General features: G+C 44.4%; 2 protein-coding genes across 3 annotated transcripts; both read right to left on the reverse strand.

Annotated features, from left to right (window-relative positions):
• Positions 1-627: 627 nt before the first annotated feature.
• plpp1a (phospholipid phosphatase 1a) lies at positions 628-12,078 on the reverse strand. Of its 2 annotated transcripts, none has more exons than XM_084486765.1 (6): positions 11,638-12,078; positions 6,954-7,105; positions 5,640-5,923; positions 2,397-2,454; positions 1,374-1,550; positions 628-764 (listed from the first exon to the last, which is right to left on the reverse strand). In XM_084486765.1, exons 1-6 carry the CDS (start codon positions 11,693-11,695, stop codon positions 648-650), a joined length of 846 nt encoding a protein of 281 aa, XP_084342891.1. In that variant the 5' UTR covers positions 11,696-12,078; the 3' UTR covers positions 628-647. The 2 variants fall into 2 exon arrangements, with proteins under 2 accessions (XP_084342891.1, XP_084342890.1); XM_084486764.1 differs by lacking the exon at positions 6,954-7,105 and adding an exon at positions 9,068-9,222 and having other exon boundaries at positions 11,638-12,077.
• A 2,607-nt stretch (positions 12,079-14,685) lies between these two features.
• On the reverse strand, positions 14,686-17,820 carry csgalnact1a (chondroitin sulfate N-acetylgalactosaminyltransferase 1a; the record flags this gene model as incomplete). The annotated part of the gene is made up of 3 exons (XM_084486355.1): positions 14,686-16,179; positions 17,341-17,422; positions 17,692-17,820. The coding sequence occupies 3 exons, from the start codon at positions 17,818-17,820 to the stop codon at positions 15,881-15,883; spliced, it is 510 nt and encodes a 169-aa protein (XP_084342481.1). The 3' UTR covers positions 14,686-15,880.
• Positions 17,821-18,261: the final 441 nt, after the last annotated feature.

The following is an 18,261-nucleotide window of genomic DNA, read 5'->3' on the forward strand; positions in this document are numbered from 1 at the left end:
CAGCAGAACAAAAACAAATTACAAAATTAAACCGCTATCATTTTACCGTGATCTGTCCTAAAAATGCTTTGTCAATCGTTGATAGCGAGATGAGAGGCCAGCCTCGCGTGGTCAACAGCGATCGGCTTCAGCGAGGAAACTAGGGAGTGTGTGATGCTGAATGATTTCCGTACTTTCTTTAAATATAAATCAGTGTCGCACAACATCTGGTTTGAAGGGGGGGAAAGCATGAAGTAGTGTTACATTCAATGACACGCCCTCTCCCAGCAGTGGTCAAACCCTTTAGTGGACACATGCAGGACCTCTACATGCAATAATGGCTCCCAACTGAAGACCAAAAGCCAATGAAGCAACTTAAATAAAAAAGATAAAACTGATCTTAAGGGGGGCCACGATTCGGTGTAGGATTATATAATTCCTCTCCCTCTTGCGCGATCATCTCCACGTGGTGAACCACCACGTCCCATCTCGTCCATGATTACGGTTATATGGCTTTTGAGACAAGTGAACGGCACACAAATGCAGTAATACTCTTGTGTATGTCCCCGCCAAGGGGGCGGATACTGGATGAAAAGAAGGCGCATCAGGTACAAGCGCTAGTGAGCGTATATGCAACGTGTTCCCATCCCCTCGTTGGCTCGTAGCTTTTAGTTGGGGCTTTCAAAGTTCCCGTTGGTAGGGGACTCCACAAAGCTTGCATGGGCAATCTCCTCTGGTTTTACCGCCTCCTCCTTCTTCTTGAAAAAATCAGACACGAAAAACACCTGGAGAGAGAGAGAGAGAGAAAAAAAAACAGTTTGTTTCTGCGTAGTGCGTACCCTGCTTAATGCTTGCAGTCCTGTTTGGGTCCATTGGTGGATCATGGCATTCAATTGATCGGGCGTTCGATTCCCACCCTGGGTTCCTCATGCTGTCAAGCTCACTGTTCGGGACAATGATTGAATGAAGTTGCCCATCCGACGCCATTTTTTAACAATGATTACCATTTAGTCATAATTGATTGAAACAAACAGTGTTTATGCTTTTAGATACTGTTGATCCATACTGTTGGATCCATGTCGTCAATGAGCACATAACGGTCAGTCACCTCGCTCGAGGACGCAACAGGTTAGGCTACGTAATGGGTCCGTAAACCCCCTTTGCGTTGCGTCGACGTGGAACCACAACTAAAAGCTCTAATCATGGTTCCACATCCACCGCAAGGGCCTGACGCGCGCCCTCCCCAAAAAATTCAGGTTCACGACTGCGTCGAAGCGTCTGCGTGTTCCTTGCGGTGCGTTCGACGTGGGCCCATAACTGAGCCTCGGGCATTGATCCTGACCCCGCCGCGTTCCTTTTTGTGAAGTGGAACCAAGTGCAGTGTTTCCGCTCACCACCAGGACGGCCATGAGGGCTCCCTGCAGCAGGCCCACGAGCACGTCGCTCCAGTGGTGCTTGTAGTCGGACACCCGGGACAGCCCCGTGTACACGGACGCCGCGATCAGGAAGAACTGCAGGGTGGGCCGCAGGAGCCGGGCCCAGCTGGCCTGGAGCCTCGCCTGGAGGTAAAGCTACATAGGAGGGAGGGAGGGAGAGGGAGGGGGAGAGAGAGAGATAAGTATGACAGGTGTGCTATTATGTCGTTAGCCTCGTAGCATAATTGCCTGAGTTATATTGTACGGTTCATGTTGTATTTATCCTAACCCTTAGTCAAATAGATGACTTAGATAGTGATTATGGAATGTAAAAAAGCACTCTGATTGGCTTAGGATACAGACAATGAGGCAGAGTGAATCAGCAGCATTAGGAGAGTACAGTTAGGTTAGATATCAAAATTTGGCTTAGGCAATTGCAATTATGCTATGAGGCTAACTATATTGAACAAGTCAAGGTCACTGGTAAGAAGGTGAGAGCAGTTGGCTAACGCTACTATGCTACACTGTGTGTTGCAGTATGCTAATGCTGACATTCATTCTGGAGTTCTCCTTGTGACTCACATGTAGGTTAATTACCTCAGGATATCCAAATGACTGACACAGGAGAACTGAACAGTTTGACTCTACCCACGCATCGAGTTTCTGCCTATGTTTCAGCTGTATATACCTGTCACAAACAATCTTTTTAATCTAGACGAGGTGAAAAACAGGTCTTTCCCTCCACTCTCTACTAGTCTTCTATTCTATGAAAAAAAACAAGGCTTTTGTTATGGCACCAAGAGCCGTTGGTTATTTTGTTAATTAATTATCAAATATATTTAAACTAAATTACTTTTTTTTTTATTGGTTGGCATACTGTGAATGCGTAAGTCCTTTGAGCTTTGCATAGGCAGTTCCGGACCAATAAAACAGGTCACATTCTGCCTCTCGAGTGATTAACGACGATACATCCCATAATAAAGATAACATTATGGAACTCACAGCCAGGAACAGCATGCAGTACATGGAAAACGAGGAGTGGCCCGAATAGAAGGACAGCCTGAAACAGAGAGAGAAGGGGAAATAACAAATAAATGACACGTTAACTGTGTGTGTGCTCTCCTATGAGACAGTGGAAAAGGTAGCCATCTAATCTTTCCTACTTAGGATGAAACCAGCATTTGAAGGAGTGTCTTTGATACACCCATAGTGGAATGCTTTGTCTTGATCAGGAAGAACCACACAGACAATTCTCTCTCTCTCTCTCTCTCTCTCTCTCTCTCTCTCTCTCTCTCTCTCTCTCTCTCTCTCTCTCTCTCTCTCTCTCTCTCTCTCTCTCTCTCTCTCTCTCTCTCTCTTCTCTCTCTCTCTCTCTCTCTCTCTCTCTCTCTCTCTCTCTCTCTCTCTCTCTCTCTCTCTCTCTCTCTCTCTCTCTCTCTCCTCTCTCTCTCTCTCTCTCTCTCTCTCTCTCTCTCTCTCGTCCTGTCTGTTAGGAAACAAAGCAAGCCTGTAGGAATACATAGGAAGAGCGGCATTCCTTGACACAGTGGTCGTTAGGTTTGGGGCCAGCCCATAATTATCCCCTGAGCCTGTGTCATTTACCTGTTTACCAAAAAACACACACACAGAAATCACATTAAGTACTGGGCTGCAGCTGCATTTTTTTTTGCATCGCTGTTGTAGCCTGAATATTTCTTTCTGCCTAACAACAAATATACACACACACACACACACACACACACACACACACACACACACACACACACACACACACACACACACACACACACACACACACACACACACACACACACACACACACACACACCGCTGTTTGAAAGGTCAGTGGTTTCTATTAAGACATATTTATTTTGGGACCCTCACACACATTTTCCTACCACAGACCCGACAATCAGCCAAAGTCATTCTTAGTATTGTGAGAGCTTTATTATTGGTGGAACAATCAATTATTAATTGATTAGGAATAGGAAAACAATAGCCTTCACTGTAGCACTGCATGTTTATTGCCCGTGTTCCTCTCTCTTATCATGTGCTGCAGTAGCAACACCATAAGTCTATCCCAGGGACAGCTCTATCACTGATGAAACACAGGTCATACTAGTAACAGCCGTTTTCTGCTCAACAGAATCCCAAGTCCGGTTACTTTGTGCTTCGGTCTTCCCTGGCTTGATATCAGTGTTGGGATAATTTACCCTTCGTTTTCCTAGTAGATGAGGCTAGCCTTGAGTAGATACTATTTCCTAATTAGCATGGAGCCAATATCCCAGCGCTGGTTAGCTATAGCTAGCTCGACAACCATCCACTCATAGTGTGTTAGCTCTGTGAATGGACTGCACAGCGAAGTAATACAATCACACCCCTTGTCCTATTTCACATTACATGGGAAATATTAAAGGTGTAGTATGTGATTGATTGATGTCCTTTAGAAGCATTTTGTCCATTCTGGGCTGCCGCACACACACACACACACACACACACACACACACACACACACACACACACACACACACACACACACACACACACACACACACACACACACACACACACACACACACACACACACACACACACACACACACACACACACACACACCGACAGGTGTTTGTTCCCAATCCAAGGGACTCGTGTTTCAGTAAAATGCCTTCATGTCTCAAGAAGCACTGCTCTAACAGTTCTGTAGACTGCAGACACACATGCTATGCTGCATGTTATTCATGGGCCCTGACTGACCCATGAACGTGATAATAACATGATCTGGACAGGTCATATAGACATGTTATGCTGCATACACTGACTGACCCGTGAATGAATAGCCTGTTAGCCTTGTATCATGGCTCATGTGTCCGTATGTGTGACAATAATCCTATGGTGTCTCATACAAAGCGACCAGGGCACGGCCACCGATATCATCAGACAAGGGCCAAAAAACAACACGTTTGGGGGGATCGTCTAGCAGTTAGGGTGCCTGACTCCCAGCTGAAAGGCTCTGGGTTCGATTCCTCCATGTCTGCAGTGCAGACACACTCTGCCTGTGGGCGTCCTACAGCAGGATCCCCCCCAACTGCTACCTGCTCATTAGCGTAATCACATTCACGGTGAGTGGCTTTGGATAAAAGCCTCTGCTCAATGACTGAATGGTAGTAAATAACAGGTTGACTTGGATACGGCTCGGTCACCATGGGGATAATGGAATGATTGTGTTAAATTGGGAGGACTAAACAGCGGAGGGCGGGAAGAGACCAGAGGAGCTGGCCGACGGAGGGGGCGTGCTCTGCCGGGACGTATGAAACCCATTTGGCATACTCTCATCTCACTCATTACTAGCTATGAGATTTGCCGCTATTTTCGTCCATGTCTATTACAGAGTGGGCCAAGGGAAAACAACAGATGTAATTGTCGAATGGCCTATAATAGATGGATGAACCACAACCGTTCTAATTTAATAACAAATTTGTTTTTGTGGTTACATCTGCTTTTAAAAGTCTACAAAGTGTAATTGCAGACACCAATGTCATGGCCATCTTTTAAATGTATATTAAGTTGAACAATGGATTGTAGAGTTTCTGGGAGGTGGTTCCGCCGCCGTGTCTCTATGCATGTTTGTGCTTAAGGTCTTTGTTTAAATATTAATGGCGGAATATGAATAGGAGGGGATATCCTCTTCACCCGTTCTGCTCTGGGCTGATAAAGAGTAGAGAATTAAAGGGGAAGCAGTGGAAAACTAGTCGTCTTTGTTTTTGGTCACTAGTTTTAGGTGACATTTAACTTAAACAGCACAGGAATAACGGTCTGTTTGACTTGTGTGACCCTGTCCATATTAAAGAATCTAGCAGATAAAAATGTACTGTTGGTTGGGTGTAGGCAAAGAATATGTGAAGCAAACACCAGAGGCGAAATTGAGCATCGACAGTTGGGGAGTGAAATGAGAGTTGCCAACTACTCCTCATGTACCAGCTACGTTCAACTATTTAGCGCTGCTGTCCAAACCTCTGATAACTTTCACAGCAAGAAATGTGGTTCCGCTTTATTCAAATGACTATTTCAAAGAAGGGTTAGACTAAATATGACAAAAAAATTATTCTCAAATAAATGGCCTAACCTAGCCTTAAAGGGCCTTGTTCCCCAACAGCCATCTTGGTTCCATATACTAGTGTTTAGAACCAAAATGGCCGATACGGGGGTAAGGCCAATAGCACTTTGATGAGTCCAGCAATATTTACCTGCCCTCGTTGCTCAGCCTGGTGTCTCCGCTGCAGCTGAAGTTCTCAATATAATCCCCCACTGTGCAGTTGATCTTGGTCCAATCGGGTTTGCACACATCCAGGAAGTGTGGCCTGAGGCGACCAATAGAATACTTGGCAATGTCCGTCAGCGATTGGCTCATCGCCGCGCCGAAGAGGAAGGTGCCGATAGCTTTGTAAACAGCGATTAGGAAGCTTTTGCTGAAGGGTGAACTGGGCTTGCTGCGGTTCAGGTGAACCGTGAGCCATTCTCCTAGGAGCATCTGGGAGGGATGGAAGGGGTAGGGTGAGATATGTTGGTATACAGGTTTTCAAGTTAATTCACAAGAAGTGTCATCACAGCATTGAAATGTATGTAATATATGGAAGTGGAGATTACTATCCTATAATATCAAATACATATTTCATATAATATTTTATTACTTTTTTATTTATATAAAAAAATGAGAATTGAAAAAATGAATTGAGGTGAGGGTTCCACTTTTGAGATTATAATTTGACACTGACAAAGCCAAATACAGAAAATTATAATTGGATAAAGACACAAATAAAGGCAAGAGAATAATGTCCACTTGAAAATATATCGGTCTTTTGCCTATTTTGAAAAATGAAATCTGCTTCAAGGAATTTTGGGCACGTGTATGGTCGAGTGACGGTGTCAATGTATGAAATCTAACTGTACTGTGATGACAGATACCGATAACAGGACTAACTCAATATACTTCTCAGTAGAAAACCGGTTGTTTTCGATTCCACTTGCATTTTTTTAAAGTATGTTGTATATCTTGACTTCATGGGTTTCAGTGCTTCATTAGACGTGACTCTTTTTCAGACCGAATTTACAATCAGTAAAATGTTGTGTACAATTAGAGGAATTAGTGTTGTAATTAGTAGTGTTATAATAATAATGAGTAGTCTGTCATCAAAAGGAAATGTTAAGGGTAAATTACTGATTATGGTTCCACATCAACGCAACGCAAGGGGGTTTATGGACCCATTACGTCCTTGTGGACCCTCCTTACGTCCACCGCAATGGCCTGACGTGCGCCTCCCAAAAATTGCAACCTTCTGTCGAGGGGGACGCAGCCATAAGGGCTGTGATTGGTCCGCTCACCAAAACCCGACGCAGAAGCAAAACAGGTTCACGACTGCGTCGAAAGCGTCACGCGTGGTCCTCGCGTTGCGTCGAGGTGAAACCATAATCAGCCCTTTAGGGTTATGTGCAGCACCATAAAGACAACCACAACATGCAACTGCACAGGTGTAAGCAGCCAGGACGAGCGATGCACTTACAGTGAGCACCAAGACGGGAATCATAACGCCCCCTAACAACTGATAGGTAATGGTGTCGTCTTTATAGGGGTACCTGATCGAATCATCGTTACAGAAAAAACCCCTGCGGAAAGGACTGTGCCGGATTGTGAGTATCGCAAATGGGAGTCCCGCTAGCAGGAGGAGCAACGAGAGATAGGGGGGAGGGGGGGGGTGGGGGGAGGGAAGAGGGAGAGAGAGAGGAAAGACAAGAAAAAACAAAACAGAACGGGTTATAAGAGTGACACAACACCCTTGCACACGTACCCCCCCCCCCCCCCAAAGGAGCCCCTACTCCGTTCAAACACACTGCAGAGGGCCGTAGAAGGGAGCGAAGCAGAGGCAGACGGAGATGCTGAGGCCCGGGCCGGAGGTGTGGTCGTGTCCAGTGGTCGTAGCTCTACTGTCTTGGCGAACGAGGCGGGGAATGGATCTATGTTTGCGTGAGGAGGCCGGTTTACGCGGCTTGCGGTGTTGTTTTTTTCCTCATTGTTTTGCTGGCACTCCACGCCCAACGTGGATATTTTGTATGGACATATGGTGTGACCAATGGCTCCATTTTGAGCGATGTGTTGATGGGAGGATAAGGAAACCAGAAAAACATAGATTCACCCCCAGCCTTGTCCTTTGGAAAAGGTTAACATTTGTAAGAATAATATAACTTTCAGCAGTACACGTTGTTTCAATGGAATATTTGTTACGGGTTATGGATTAGTTTGTTATGGCTTTGCTCAGGCCGACATGCCAGTGAAGGGAGAAGGTTAGAAGAATGAGAACATATTGTCAAAAATGGATCCCTCTTTCTTCACTACTCTTAAGGTTCTCCGAATTGTTCCTAAGTGTGGCTCTAAGGTCACGTACATAAAGTCATGCTACGCTACTCTTATGCTGTAAAAGAAGGATGGACAGAACACTCAGGTGACTTCGTCCAGTCCTCTGTCGCTCCGAGTCAGGGAGAAGGGCCGGCTGGCTCTTAAGATCCCAAAGGTCACTGTAAACGTCTATCGGAAGGGAGCCGATGACGGCGTGTTCCATTACCGATTAAATCACAGTCTCTCTCTCTCTCTCTCTCTCTCTCTCTCTCTCTCTCTCTCTCTCTCTCTCTCTCTCTCTCTCTCTCTCTCTCTCTCTCTCTCTCTCTCTCTCTCTCTCTCTCTCTCTCTCTCTCTCTCTCTCTCTCTCTCTCTCTCTCTCTCTCTCTCTCTCTCTCTCTCTCTCTCTCTCTCTCTCTCTCTCTCTCTCTCTCTCTCTCTGATGACCGGTGTTTGCTTTTGTCTAAATGATAGTTGATGTGATGTGTGATGTGAAAAAAAGGCCCAACGCAAAATCAGAAGGATCGTTTCTTAATGCAAAACACTTGCGACAAAATCTCACTTCGGTAAGTCAAGTTCCAACCCTAGGTTTCGACACAGAAGTCTTGCAACCTTTTTTTTGTTTTAAGTGGACATTGTTCTCAGCCCTATTGGTGTCATGTGGTTGTGAATAGGACCACAGGGCTCCTGAGTAGTGCCCTGAAAACCCCTAACCTGAGAAAGCAGAACTGAAGATGACTAGCACTGTTTAAAAGTCAAGTTCGACCTCCAGCGCAGTGCATTGTGGAAGTGGCACAGGCTTATCAGGAAGAACAAAAGAAACCTGGTCACTCTCAGATCCAGGTAGGCCTCCATTGGCTTTACCGAACCGTCAAAGGGAGTGTAGGAGGACAATTCTGTTTAAACTCTTCACGGGAGCTTTAAAGGTGACATATTATACCACCAGGTGTGAGTGTGATTAGCCATAAAAAGCCGTTTTGGAAAATCTGCCTCTTCTGACATCACAAGTGGGCGTGTTCCACCTAGATGTACCCTGGATGGATCAGTCTACCTGCCTACCCAGTGGCCTGTAGCAAACGTTGCTCGTCTATCCGTCATACATCTAGGTGGACACGCCCAATTGTGATGTCAGAAGAGACCGATTTTCAGAACGGCTTGTAATGGCTAATCACACTCACACCTGGTGGTATGATATGTCACCTTGAAGTCTCCTGCTGCACACTGTTTGACCGTGGGTATCGTTTTGGAGGTGAGTGGCTAGGGGTGGAGTGGTTCTTTACTTACAGAGCCAATGGGCAGGGTGAAGCCCACGGTGTACAGCACCGTGGAGGTGATGGTGCTGTCGTGGAAAGGGTAGCGGATGCTGTCGTCTTTACAGAAAAAGCCCCTCTGGTAGGGGCGGACCTTACCGAGTTTAAGGATGGCTAGGGGTAAGCCTCCTGCGTTGGGGTGGGGGAGTGGGGGAGTGGGGGAGTGGGAGAAAAGGAAAGGGGGAGCTCAGAGGTCAGGGGTCATCGTCAAGAGTATGTCATCAAACTCATAGAGGGGGGGGGAGAGAGTGGGATAGATGGATGGATGGATGGATGGATGGATGGATGGATGGTGGACGAATTAGAACGCTCAAATTGCAGCAGAAAACGAGTGAAAGGACTGATCCTTTTTAACAGTGATCCCAATGTGTTTTCGTACAAAAACACTCTTTGGTGGACAAAGCTATGGATAAGAAGGATATGAAGTTTGTAATAATCATATGAATACATATTTGATCAGACATTCCTCACAACATTTTCAAGAATGTGGATGAAACAACCCTGCCTATGAAGGCCCTGTCTAACCCTGTAAGAGCCTGCCTAACCCTGACCCTACAAACACCGTAAAGACGAGAGACAATGCTAATTGGGTCTGAAGGTTCAAAGTTTCAGCCGAGCATTGCCGCCTGTTCTCTGCTCTTGTTATGAGCTTAGAGAGAGAGCTAGATCCGCCATTTTTTAATTAGTTTTTATAAGCAAGCATTATACACTAAGAGCAGGGGGGTTCAGGGCCCTGGCAAGTTAGGGGCCTGGAAATGCTTTGCAATGCTGCATGTACGAGAATCTCAATTCCTCCACACAGCACGCATATACATGCCTGCTTGTACACACGCACGCGCGCACGCACACGCGCACGCACACACATGTGTCTCCCCGGCAGGCATACATCGCTGGACATACAGAAACGTTTCATATCACCAGGTGTCAAAAACTTGTTGTAAAACTTGTCAAACGCCTAGCCAGGCCCTAAACATTGGCAAATGAAACGACTTTATACAGATTCTCAATAACAACAATGACTGTGCAGCTGCGAGGGCTATCAACATAATTCAAAAATGTGTCTTTGTAAAATGGGCTATTGGGCTATAAGCTTCAGTAGGGGGGTACTAATCCAGCCTTGCACACGCACACACACACGCACGCAGACACACACACACACACACACAATGGCAGCAACCATGCTACTGCACACAGTCACCTGACATTCTGGAAATACTGCTTTCTGCAGACAAGGGCACACAGCCGCCATGCTGTGTCTCAGAATCGGAGAGAATCAATATCCATGGAAACACTGATTGAAAGTATTGATTTTCCATCACAAGACTATAGGCCCAGTCCCATTTCTCTCCCCTTAACAAGAACACTTGCTTTGCGTGCCCTTAGCTGCAAGTCGGCTCCCGAGCTGGCTAGCGTTTAAGGGTTGATTTGAAGAGAAAAACAGCACTCCGCCTTGCTCCCCTAAGTATTGGGACACCCTACCCCTTCGCAGGAACACGCAAAATCTAAGGTTAGGGCTCAAATCTAGGGGAAGGGGGAGAATTGGGACAGGGCCTATTGATTGTAAAGCCAGGAACTCCTCTTAGTTACTGGTAGTGACCTGGAAATTATGTGGAAATACTTCGGTCATTTATTTACTTTCTTATGGCTATGGCTAAATTAAGCTTTGCTGATATATATATATATATATATATATATATATATATATATATATAGAAGCTCCAGCTGAAAGCATTAAACCTGTTGTTCACTTATCAATGAGTGGAAGACAATGGGTCCCTCGTGGAGGATATTCAGTAAGTCTCTATGTGGGGGAAGCTGCCTGTGGATGAGTCAGTAAATATCACGGTATAATCATATAATCTGATTTCAATGGTCCTAAACTGCCCTGTGCCATTTAAGCCTGTGAGACACAACGGACTGTGCATCTGGTCAATGGACAACACATAGATATGATATGTAGGCCTAAGGATTTATATTTATTTTAAATACTGGGTGAAAATAACATCTCTTAGCTATATATTCAATATGCATAAATGATATAGGCCTATATAAAATTATACAGATCTAAGGTGAATTTTAGTAGGAAACAATGTTGTGATGACCTGTAACAATTAAGGTTAAGGCATTCCTTATGTTGTCAATGAAAGCATGCAGCATACGTCACTCCTATTATAACACTATTACCATGACTTGTGATTACTATGACTTATTATAATATGATCACGAATATGTCAGAACTGATCATATAGAAAGAAGACAATGTCTCCAAGCATTTCCTATTTGTCATTTGGGAGCTACACATTGATGACAATAAACCCTTCAGGAACATTGTTTGAGTAAACACACGCCATGCTTTAAGCTCGCACCACTCCCTTTGCGTCTAGGCGTCAAGAAATCAAAACAAAACACACACGCACACGCACACGCACACGCACACACACACACACACACACACACACACACACACACACACACACACACACACACACACACGTTATCAACGAAGGCACACAGTATCCAGTCGATGTTACTTGGTATACACACCTAGTATGAGACACGCGATGTCCAGCAGAATAAACGCGATTCCCTTGGCCTCGAACATGTTGTCTTTGGCTGATCTGTACACACTCCTCCTTGGTCCGTCGCTGTCCTGTCCGTCAGTGGGCGCGTTCAGCAACGATACGGACGAATAGTAATAAAGCCTAGGTTACAAAACCAGATATAACCACGCATTCCAGTTGCTCAAGTGTTGCTCCAACATGTAGATAGAAGGATTTGAATTTTAGTCACTGCTGATGCTGATAGGGCATATTATGCGGAAAAACTTGAAAATGTCGAATTAGGAGCCGCACAATAATTTGGAGCGACACCTGCCGTGTGCCAAAGGACGCATTGGATTTCAACCGGCGAGAAAGCAAGGATCTGAAGTCGTTAACGGCCGGACGGGACTGTGTCGTATGCCCGCATCTCTCCAGCCCGAGGTCCCGTATGCAAAAAAGGGCGGAGTTAGGGGTGCGGTCTGGGCGGAGTTATCCGGGCCAAGTCACCGGGGCAGTAGTATGTCCCCGTAGTCTCAGGACCTCACTCCTAGGACCGCACTTCTAGTAATCGTTATTTGGGGGTTTGGTTTGTTAGACGCCGGCAGGAAGAGTTTATTTTCATAGGATGGCGTTGTAAATTACGTGAAAGCAAATGTCTACATAAATAAATTTAAAAAATGAGCAGGTGAGATGGTTAAGTTTAGGGTTTTGGTTGCTATATGTTTATGCTTTATGTTGTGTTTAATAACGTTTTCCTGAATTATTCCTGAGTAACTCATTATAATCATCATTCATTCGCCGTCCAAGGAAAAAGTAATGCATGTCCCAAGGACAATCAGGAAGGACCAGGGTCCTGGAACTGCGGTCCTGAAACCGCAGCCTCCTCTCTAGCAGGGACATACCACCCTGCACGGGAGCTGAGGCCTGAAATACTTCAGTTGTTTAAATCCTCGAAAGATAACCCGCTAAGAGTTCTGCTTTACTTGAAATGCAAATGTTTCTGTAGCGGACGACTTTAGCAACCTATAATGAACAATTGCTTCGTTTAATTGTATTCGAATTTATCCCCATTATTAAACAGAATGGTTGTTCCATTCATGTGCAAAGAAGTTGTCTCAAATGCAAATACAGACCATTTGTATTTCATTGTCTGAAGTATTCTATGTGAAACCGTCCACCAGTCATAACAAACTAAAATACTAAACTGAACTGGAAGCTTTGTTCGGAAATACACCTCCCACGTTCATGACACAAATAGTCAGGGTTGTCGAGGAAGGTGAAGGTCAGAGATGCCCTACAGTAAACTGGTTATTGAGAGAAGGGAAGTTTGAGGGCCCTCTAAGTTTTCCATGACTGTATTGGTGATGTACATTTGTTTTGCATACTTCCTTTTTGTGTCACTGATGTTAGGCCTAGTCGTAGCATAATGAATTGAAGCTCGACATGTGAGTCACACATTATGAGCGAGTGAACAACTTATTTGATAGGCTGCATTACCCCAATTGCTGTGCTTTTCTGAACAATCTTAAAACTGAACACAGAGTTTCCTGAATTAGGAAAAAAATGAAGCGGCAAGGGACCACCTTTCTCTCATTTTCCGCACGATGCTGCCATCTACTGGCAAATCGATGTAGTACGTATCTTTATAAACAGAGGCCTATAATCTAGTAGCCTAGTCCTAACTAGACCTTTGTACTCACTTCATTCAAACCGATGGTGAGACAAACGATTTCTCACTTGAAGGCGGGTGCTGTTGAAGTTTAAAATCATATTGGCTCTGCCCAGTGCCACTCCGAATCTGCCTTAACCAATCACTAACGTTTGGTCGTGACGTATTTCATGCTTGCCAGCTGGAAAATTCAACTTTTCCGGAATCCCGTGGGAAGAAGCGCCACAACATCTTGACCACCATCTATATTATATAATTATATTATATATGATCTATATATTATCTATATTCGGCAGAGTTTCCACAACAGACCGAATAGCTTTCTCCATGGTCTTCCTGCTACTTCCTGGTATTCGTTTGACTACAACTGAAACTCGCGCACGACCTGTACGTCACTGTTCTCAGGCTGCGCCTCCTGTTCGCTGATTGGAGGGACAAACTTGAGGGAAAAGAAATCGTTCGAACGTACAGCACTCCCAGACCTAGTACTGAAGTGAAATGAAAATTGTACGGAGGCGGGCAGAACCAGGCTAATAATCTAGCTGACTATCTACTTTTATTATTTTCAGGATGTTGTCTGATGGATGTAATTAGAACATTAGTACAGTTAGATGAAAGTAATTATCACAGGCTAGGCCTACTATATTACATTCTATAATAATTACATGAAACTGGACTTCGTCCAGAACAGAAATCGTCCTTGTTTTCATTTCACTGCAACGCATTTATGCCTGACCTTGATAATAATTTGATACCTCTTTCCTAATAGAGAGAGAGAGAGAGAGAGAGAGAGAGAGAGAGAATGTGTGTGTGTGTGTGTGTGTGTGTGTGTGTGTGTGTGTGTGTGTGTGTGTGTGTGTGTGTGTGTGTGTGTGTGTGTGTGTGTGTGTGTGTGTGTGTGTGTGTGAATTATCTGTGAAAAAGAAAACATTTTACCAGGCTAACATTCAGGCTTGCATCGAATATATACTAATCTTTTTGTCTCCTAACTTATTTGCCGATATAAAAATATACATTTATTCAACCATGTTAAAGGGCACCTATATTTTACCCACCGGGTGGGAGTTTGTCTGTTTTTGACATCATAAGTGGAGTGGGAGGGTCCACCGAGATGTATGGTGAACCGATCAGGGGTTAGGGCTATATTTGGTCACCTTCCTAGTTAGATGTAGTAACTGGTAGGATAGAGTTGATGGCTCCGCCTCCGTCCAGCCGTTTCGGTCATACAACTGGCGGACACCCCTATTTGTGATGTCACAAATGGATTGTAAGGATAATTTGAATAAATAGGGGCCCATGAAATCCATGATTTGGAGTCATGAGTTAGTGGAATTTTTCTGTTCAAATAACGTATTTTATATTGAGAAGAAATGATACTTCAGACAATTTCAAATATTTTAAATAACATTCACGTTTTGTTTTGCTTACACTGCAATGTTCAATTATATGTGTGTACTGAGACCTGCAGTTTGCATGTCAAGAAAAACACACGTATAAATTAGAAGAAAAAGGGGAATGTAGGAATAAAAAGTAAAGAATTATGAATAAAATAAAAAATACGGAAGTTTTACAACGTCAGTCCACTAGATGGCACAATCGACCCACCCAATAAGAAGTAGACGAAAAATATCTGCATTTTCGTCATAGAAGGCACTTAACGACTCTGACTTCATTCTCTGTAAAACTTCCAGAGACAGTTTTTTCAGAATTTTTTTTTCCAAAGACCTCACTACAGGGAGGGTATTTGTCTGTCCTTCCTGCTCATTCATTGCCACGAGTATACAGTTACAGCCAATACGGCTTCTTCTATCCGCCCATTTCCATTCACCGATGGGACAGCAGTAAAACAGACCACGATCAAGTGTCGGTTGAACGAAACTCCCACGTTGTTCATTGCTCCAGTTGTCGAGATGAATGCAGATTTTTTTTGCCCAAAAGTTTCACACATAATATTAACACCTCACTGTTGTCTCTGGTATAACCGCGTTTCCAAGGCGTTCACGTCTCACGAAGTAACGTCTTGAGCGGGGTCCACCAAATGTGCGTTATTGGCGAGAGAGAGGGCAGGACTTCCCGGCATGCAACAGAGGAAGCAATATCTGTTCCAATTCCACGAGTTTAGCGGAGAACGGCGAGAGAGAGGGCGGGACTTCCTATAGAGGGATATCTGTCTCCGTAAAATATTTAGGTTATTGCTGTGTCAAATTCTTTGTAAAAAAAAAAAACAACAACTCTGTATTCATCCTCCTTGTCGTTGTTGTTGTTGTTCTTGTCATGTTATTATTCTTCTCGCTCCGGAGAATGTTAACTGGTGTACACAACTCTAAAGAGACTGAGAGACTGGTGGACTGTTAACTGGAGTCACCAGCTCCTAGGAAGTAGGATACCAGGGACTGCTCAACGGCGACAGATAGCTCACAGGAAGCAAGATGCACGGACACTGCGTGGCAGTAGACCAGGGATAACACTTCCCTTCATGGCCCTCTCTCAGTCTCTCAGCCTACCCGTGGCGTGTGCTTCAGAGTCCTCATGGCGGCGCAAAAGGGGCGCGTCCTCCATGTCGGATCCCCAGCGTTAGTCAGGCTTTGGTCTTCTTGGGGGGCCTGGCGGCGGGCTTCTGCTGGCGGAGGTGGGCCTGGATCTCGCTCCTGAAGAGCAGCATGCCCAGCTGGCCGTGCGAGGCTTCGTTCATGGCCTTGGTCTGCATGCACATGCGGTACTGGTCGGGGCGCAGCTCGTCCGCACAGTGCTTCTCGTGCCACAGGTGGAACAGGCCCCTGGAGGGCGCGCGCACCACCAGCAGGTTGCTATGGAGATACTTCCTGTAGAGGTGGACGTCCTCGCCGCCCCAGCCTTTGATGTCCACGTCAAAGCCCCCTGGAGGAGGGGAAGGAAAGGGAGGGGGGGGGGGAGGAGAGGAAGTTGGGGGGGGGGGGGGGAACCGTTGTCAAGGTCAACGCTAAGTAAGAGCGTAGTTGCTTTTATTCGTATTATTATTATTATTAACTCACTGACTTTATAACAATAATCAAAATCATCGTCTTCATCATCATCACCATCATCGTCATCATTATCATTATTATTAACTAATCCACCTTATTATAAAATCTATATAAACTATTGTAATACCTTTTTGACCTTTTACAACAAGGGTACGATGGTTACCCATTCAATCTCATCGATGAATTCAGTAATAAGCCTTATTATAAGCATTAGCATTATTACACAGCATTAGCATAGGGCTGAGTAATAACTGGGTAACAACTGACTATGTCCGTTGTGTCGCTGCTACAACAAAAACGAATTGTGATTGATTTCGCTCGTCATGATTAAAATATATGATATCCGTCCCAATCTTTTCTCAAACTGTTGTGGATCAATACCATCATGGTCTACAGGTGTGCGAAACAGTTATCCCACAGTAAGGCGCGATGGTGGGAAGGTATGTTTATGAGCAGGGAACAGGGTGATTATTATTGTACACGTTTAAACGTGCCACTTTACAGTGAAGCATTCTTTCCCTCCTTTAATTTTTGTTTCTTTGTTCCTGTTGTCCTGCGTGTCAGCGACCGGCTGAATACGTTATATGTTTTGAACCTGGTTTTGGTAAAGAGAAAGGTTATAAAATATCTCTCTTTCTCCTCCATCGCTCTCCCTCTGTTTCTGCTCTCTTTAAGAATGGCATACATATAACTATCTTGAGATTTAAAAATATATATATATATTTTTATATTTGTGTGTCGTTTATTTATCCAACCAGAAAAGTTGTTTCGTAAAGTTTAAAAAAATAATAATAATCTCGGGCAAGGATTAAGTTGGCATAAATACCATCATTAGATCCACCATGATGAAAGCACACAACTTTCTGACCCAGTTGAACTCATTTGTTATTTTCTGCAGCTAAATAAAGCTAAGCGGGCCTTTTTGTTAAAACACTGAACAATTATCCTAATAAAGCAAAAGAACATGTTGTTTTGCATTGATATAAAACCCATGATAGCCGTCCAATGAGTGTGTTTGTGTGTGGCCTGTACCTACCTATGTTTACAAAGTCCGATCTGTATTGGCAGGTCATGCCGTAACCAAAATCCCTCCAAAACCCGGTGTCCTTCTTAATCACCTACGAAAGGAAAAGGAGTCGGTGGTAAAATTCACAAACATTTGCTAGCAAACATACACAGGCCCACGATCTACTCAACAGAAGCAGATTTCTGGGTATTTTTCTCCTTTGCCACTGAAAAGGAAACAGGGCACAATAAATATTTATATCCCACCCAGAATTGAAAGCAACAACACTCTGCCCAGGGTTTTTCCATTAGCGGTTGGCAGTTGTCGGCCCTTGTTTAATGTAAAGAGAAACATGAAATAGTTTGTGTTAAACTGCATTACCAGCTGTTGCTGCACAGGTGGGATGTGGTCGGGACCTCCGTAGATAAGTGTGGGGTTGTACTGGCTGAAGAGCACCGGGTAGAACACCTTTTTACCTGGAAGAGAATAAAGAAAATATGTGTTAGACATCTGAACATGGCTGTGGTATGTGTGCTGTGGGGTTTGGCTGGCTGTGTGTCCCACTGTGACCCGTATCTGCTTGTGTGTGTTTGTTTTTCATTTTTTTGTCCAATGCAGACTATATGCATACTACTTGGAATCGTTCATGGTTTCGTTTCTTTTTTTATTGTTGGTAGCGGGTTGGTAGAGTGTTGGTAGAGTGTTGGTAGAGTGTTGTTATAGTGTTGAAAGAGTGTGGTTAGAGTGTTGTTAGAGTGTCGGTTGATTTTTCGGTAGCGTGTTACTATAATGTTTGTTCATCTTGGTAGAGTGTTGTTAGCATGTTGGTAGAGTGCTGTAGCATGTTGGTACAGTGTTGGTAGAGTGTTGTTTGGTAGAATGTTGGTAGTATGTTTTAGTAGCATTCATAGTGTGTCGGTTGAGCGTTGGAACAGTGTTGTGTGTGTCGGT

Source organism: Micromesistius poutassou (assembly GCF_964030765.1).
Source record: "Micromesistius poutassou genome assembly, chromosome: 22".
NCBI lineage: Eukaryota > Metazoa > Chordata > Actinopteri > Gadiformes > Gadidae > Micromesistius > Micromesistius poutassou.